At 31.3% G+C, this 5,881-nt stretch overlaps 1 protein-coding gene and 1 pseudogene across 1 annotated transcript; one reads left to right on the top strand and one right to left on the bottom strand.

Annotated features, from left to right (window-relative positions):
- Positions 1-532: 532 nt before the first annotated feature.
- On the bottom strand, positions 533-1,101 carry LOC112506875 (annotated as a pseudogene).
- A 2,408-nt stretch (positions 1,102-3,509) lies between these two features.
- On the top strand, positions 3,510-4,597 carry LOC112505878 (xyloglucan endotransglucosylase/hydrolase protein 24-like). Its single transcript, XM_025109921.1, has 4 exons — positions 3,510-3,831; positions 3,914-4,103; positions 4,201-4,346; positions 4,521-4,597. Exons 1-4 carry the CDS (start codon positions 3,510-3,512, stop codon positions 4,595-4,597), a joined length of 735 nt encoding a protein of 244 aa, XP_024965689.1.
- The last annotated feature ends 1,284 nt before the right edge of the window (positions 4,598-5,881 follow it).

The following is a 5,881-nucleotide window of genomic DNA, read 5'->3' as shown; positions in this document are numbered from 1 at the left end:
TTATCGAAACATATATGACGAGTTTAGTAATTGCATAATATGCACCAAACTTTAACATATTTCATTGATTTAAAAATGTTTTTTATCCCTCTCCATATCAGCATGATAACCAGTTAATGCTTCAACCGGTTACCGGGGTACTTAAATGTTTAAAATATACATCTTAGATGCCAAAATGAAAGTTTTAAAAGTACGTTACCTAAAATATGAATCAAGTTAAACTACGTTACTTTTTCATGCAATTGAACCTAAAATTTTGGAGACCCTGTCCAAATTCTCCCTCGAAATCCAAAATGCTCAAAAACATTTTGTCAACCAAACAAACCCTGGTTTTTCTGCTCTCCTCTCTCTTCCTCTCTTTACTTAAAAAACGGTTCTATATCACAAATAAAACATAAGTTCCAACATGTTTGGAGTAGAAACAGTTCAAATCTAGCTGATATAGCAATCTAACAGATATAAGATAACAGTTATTGTCATTCGCTTCAAAACGATTGATCAAAAATTCCATTACCATATAAACAAATCACATCTAGGGCACAATCTTGGAAAACTTTATCTTATCAATCCAAGAAACAAAGCATGATTTTGTATCTCTAAACCCTAAAAATCCATGTTCTTTGCTCTTATTCATTATATCCAACATCCCTTGATTACTTAGAACATCCTCCACAAACCACCACATTCCAACCTCCTCTACTTTATTTACCAAAAGACCCTTCTCCTTCACAATCTCACCCCAAACACCCCCTTTATCTTTCATCATCTCTACAAAGCTTTTCTTCTCTTCATCTTCTAGAACCCGCCGTTTTCGACCTCGAATTGCTCGGCCGAAATGTTCCATAAATGCTTCCATTTGAAAACGTCCCCGTTAATGATGTTAAACGCTTCGTTCTTTGCGATCGGATCGACCGCCGCCCAGATTTGGTGCTCGGCGATCAAATTGGCATCTGAAGCATCGGTGAAGCTATTCCATGCTTCTTTGGTTCCTGGAAACGTCAATGGTTGACCTTCGTATTTGCAAATTGATGCGTAAACGCATAGACCTACGAAAATGTTCATCATACTGTTGGGTGAAAACCCGAAAATGACCCCGGGTCGATGGATAAATTATGAGTTTGAAAACCCAACTATCGAGCGTTTCCACTTCAAAATCTCCGTCTAACCAGTTTGCTATTAAAATCCAAAAAACCATAAAATTAGCATCGAGAATAACACAATATAGAACAAAAGATGAAACAAGATTGTTGTTTTGAGTTCTCAATATGCAACATTGCACATGAGTAAATGACCAAATAATATTAGTTTAGATGGTATGCAATAGTTCTTTTTCTAAAAAGAAATTGTTGATTTAAATGTTGCCCCTACAAGTTTTATTATTAAAAATAACTTGTTTTATATGTTATGTCTTAAATAACATTATTTTAAATTTATGCATTAACGGTACTTCTAAAAACTTGGCAAAAAAAAAAGCCATAACTCTTGGCCTTTTAAAATGAGTTAGGTTGTATAAATTTGAGGAGATTATATTATTATAAGACCTAAAAAATCTCTTCCACAGGAAGACAAAAAAAAACTTCAATTTTTTTTGCATCTAACTGTATTGCAGCGGGTACACAACTAGTATATGTATACACACACAAATATAATGATATCAAAATAAATAAAATAAAATATTATTTTATGATTTGATTTAAAAATTAATTATATCAAATACCACTACAACAACGGGTTTATAGAACACTCTCAATTTCTAAACGTCCTAATAGACCTCTTTATAAGTCTTATTTACAGGACCAAAAAAATAAAACGTCCTATCTAAAGGTGTTGTAATAAGTTTATATGACGTTTTTTGACGTCGTAATAATTTTTTAAGACACTTTTAATATAAAGCGTCTCATTTGCAATTTTATAGGACACTATTTGAAAAATTGTCTTATAAAAACAAATGTCCTATAAAAATTGAGTTTATATGACACTTTCTCAAAGTGTCCTATAAAGTTGCTAATGCTACATTTTGTATTAAAAATATCATTAAAAACTTGTTAAGACGCCCAAAAGCGTCATATAAATTTATTACAACATCTTTAGATATGACACTTTATATTTTGGTCCTATATATTAAGTTCTATAAAACGGTCTATTGGAACACTTAGAGATTGGTGATGTCCTATAAACCCAATTTTGTTGTAGTATACAATCTAATTTAGTATAATTAATAAAACAATAAAATCAAATCATATATATACTATATTATAAAGCATTTGACAAAAACTATTAAAAACCATTTTTATGCATAACGTACTGTATATTGATGCATATTACTTAAATTTAAGATTACAAGTAAATTATGCATAAGTACAACTTAATAAAGCTCCATGTTTAAATTTGTGTAATTAACTGCGGATAAACATCTTATTTTAAAATATAAAAAATCTAATATATAATTAGGATAATTATCGAGTTCTAACAAAATAATTAATTATTATCTTTGTAAGAAACTTATATTATTAAACCAAAATACAAATTACTTCATTATTGAACCTAAATTAAATTATAATAAAAAATTGAATTAAAAATTACATAAAAAATAAGAAATTTTAAATAGTTAATTTGATACTAATATTGATATATTTTTGTCAAATTTTTATAATATCTTCAAATTTATATTTTATTGAAAAAGAAAACAGCATCGTTTTTCTCAAAATCACATGAGACCATATTATAACATTGACTGAGATAAAGAATAAAATGAAATATTAAAATCAAGATGTATCTCGTTGTATTGCACGAATACCGTTCTAGTTTAATATAATTAATAAAACAATAACATCAAATCATATTTAACAAATCAAATTATAAAATAATATCTTATTTTATTTATTTTGATATTATATATATACACATAAACGCATGCACACACTCACACACACAAATATATATATATATATATATATATATATATTTGTTTTTATTTTTTATAAAAAAAAGCAAAAAAAAATAGACAAAAGATTAAAATAATCCTTGATTTAACGAAAACGTGAATCAGATGAACCCCAAGACAAATTGAATACCATAAATACTAAATATTTGAAAACCCAAATATATAAAAGAAAACATCAAATCACATAAAACAATTCCACAATTCACTCTTTATTTAAAATAGAAGTAAATAACATTGAATAATTACGGATAAACATTAAATGAGTGAGACGGTCAAATACCGTGACAAGATTAGAGACACATTTTGACATTATTCTAAATGATTTATTCAAAAATGTCAACCAGGAAATTAAAGGGAAAAAACAAGATCCGATTTTGAAGCTTAAGACGACAATTTTCATCTTGGATCTAAGTACAAACTCTACTACATAATGTACAAACATACAATGCAATGTCAATGATTCAAGAAAAACAAGGCTGAAGGTTTCAATTTGCTTATATCAACCAACTAAATGACATTTTTTTAGCTCTCTTTACTGCTATATAAATGCCTCCAAATTCGAACGATGTCTTCATCTTGTCATGATACAAAACACGCAATGTCTACTTCATCTAATACCACTCTAATTATGCTCTATCTTATACCACTTATAATCTTGAGTTGTATCAAACTTGTCTTATCCACCAACTTCTATCGAGATTTCCACGTTCTTTGGGGCAATGATCGAGGAACCGTTCTTAACAACGGTAGGGTTTTGATGTTGTCTCTTGATGAACATTCTGGTTCCGGGTTCCAATCGCATCGGGCGTATATCTTCTCCAGAATCGATATGCAAATCAAGCTGATTTCTGGAAACTCTGCCGGAACCGTTACGGCCTTCTATTTAGGTTTCTATATACTTTCTTTTGGTTTTGATTAATGAATTATGTGTGGAAGATGGATGATCATGATTTGTTTTTGTGTAGTTAGGATCAGAAGGTGATAAACGTGACGAGATAGACATCGAGTTCTTGGGAAATCTAACAGGTGATCCGTACACTCTTCACACCAACGTGTATACGAGAGGAAAAGGTTCTAGAGAGCAACAGTTTCATCTTTGGTTTGATCCCACCTCCAGTTTCCACACGTACACGATTATTTGGAACCCTTTTATGATCGTGTAAGTATCCACGTATATGTATCATAATTTGCTTCATGCATTAATGAATAATACGCCAATCTATTACTCATTTATGTTGTTTGATTCATTTGTTTAGGATTTACGTCGATGGAACACCCATTAGAGTATTCAGAAACTTGGAATCAGTTGGGGTTCCATACACGAAGGACGTGCCGATGAAGGCATACGTGACCCTCTGGGATGGCGACGAATGGGCGACGAGAGGCGGAACGATCAAAACGAACTGGACAGAGGCTCCATTCAGAGCGTGGTTTCGAAATTATAAGGGGAGGGGTTGTGTTTGGTGGAATGGGGAGACTGATTGCAGTTTAGGAAGATCAAAAACTGTGAAGCATGATTGGTATAAACAAAAAGAACTGGATTTGAGCAGTCAGGAGATGCTGAAATGGGTCCAACGTAATTACATGGTTTACAATTACTGCAATGACAACAATCGCTTCCCCCAAGGCCTTCCTCCAGAATGTTTCCATTAATTAACATGTATAATTAAGGTTACAACGTCATCATCACCAAATTTGATCATGATTTGATTCATATTTTTCATCATATCCTATTTGGGGAACAAATAATACTCGATTTCAAACATAATCGACGTGGTCTAGGCCTACTGCATGCCGCACAGTACTAGAACCGGCAAAGTCGTCCCTGCGATGTGGCAACGTTAAATGGTTTTTGCACCAAATCAGAATCGAAGTTGGGAGTAAGAGATGCTGCCGTTTTTATCGACACCAAACAAGCCCTTAATTGTGGTTAGGTAAATAATTATGTTGATGACACATAATTCATAAACCCTAGCTTCTTTCCTTTTGGCCTCAACCATGGTCTACATTGGAGATGATACCATTGTGGTTGTCGTTATGTTCATCGATGGGGCTGTTTTTGTTTCCTTGTATTTAACATATGTTTGTTTGCAGCTCGATCGATGTTTGTGAGACAATGTTTTTGTTCAGTTTTCTAAGCTAATTTACATTTGTTTTGTGAGTTTTCATCTTTAATTAATCACATACTTTTGAGATAGTTGTCGTGGCCTGTTGGAAATTTTTGTGAGTTTGGAAGTTTTTCCATCCCACATTGGTAGAAATGTAAACTCTAATCGAGTTTACAAACCTTTCTATTCAAGAGGGTTTTGTCGCTTTATATGTCTGTGTTTATATTGTGAAAAAATATACTAAAAATTGTATTCTTACCGATAAGAATCATTCATCCATCGTGGACAAGATTGTATTGGTGGTATGTCGGACAGTCATAATACATTTATTCAACTTAATATAATCCAAAACAAATACACCACCCACGAAACTCATTATTCTGTATGACTCCAATAAACAGTGCGGGATAGTTGTTACCATTTTGTCTCTCTATTATATAATAATATTTTTAATCAAATATAAGTTACAAAAAAAAATAATTTATACAGCTTGATCTTAGGTTGAATGTGATTGACTTTCATTTTTATCAAGTAAAATGAAAATTAATATATTCTCTTTGATGTCTCCAAATGAACTCGACTCTGACAATCATCAGATTCAACCACACATGATGTTGATTGAGTGACTAAAATACTTAAACATAGCAATGTGAGTGTATTTTCTACATAAATATGTAACTTTATATATCTATACTATATTATAAAGCATTTGACAAAAACTCTTAAAAATCATTTTTCATGCGTAAATTACTGTTTATTAATGCATATTACTTAAAACTCAATATTGCAGATAGATTGTGCGTAAGTACAACTATTAAAGTTTCATATC

Source organism: Cynara cardunculus, assembly GCF_001531365.2.
Source record: "Cynara cardunculus var. scolymus isolate 2C chromosome LG 2, CcrdV1, whole genome shotgun sequence".
Classification (NCBI taxonomy): Eukaryota; Viridiplantae; Streptophyta; class Magnoliopsida; order Asterales; family Asteraceae; genus Cynara; species Cynara cardunculus.
Note: the sequence above shows the minus strand (reverse complement) of the source record. Positions and strands in the feature narration are given on the sequence as shown.

Excerpts from the sequence above, each read along its gene's own strand:
- LOC112505878 (XM_025109921.1), top strand. The coding sequence starts at position 3,510 with ATGTCTTCATCTTGTCATGATACAAAACACGCAATGTCTACTTCATCT. Across the intron at positions 3,832-3,913 it reads CGTTACGGCCTTCTATTTAG|GATCAGAAGGTGATAAACGT; the intron begins GTTTCTATATAC and ends TTGTGTAGTTAG. Across the intron at positions 4,104-4,200 it reads TGGAACCCTTTTATGATCGT|GATTTACGTCGATGGAACAC; the intron begins GTAAGTATCCAC and ends TCATTTGTTTAG.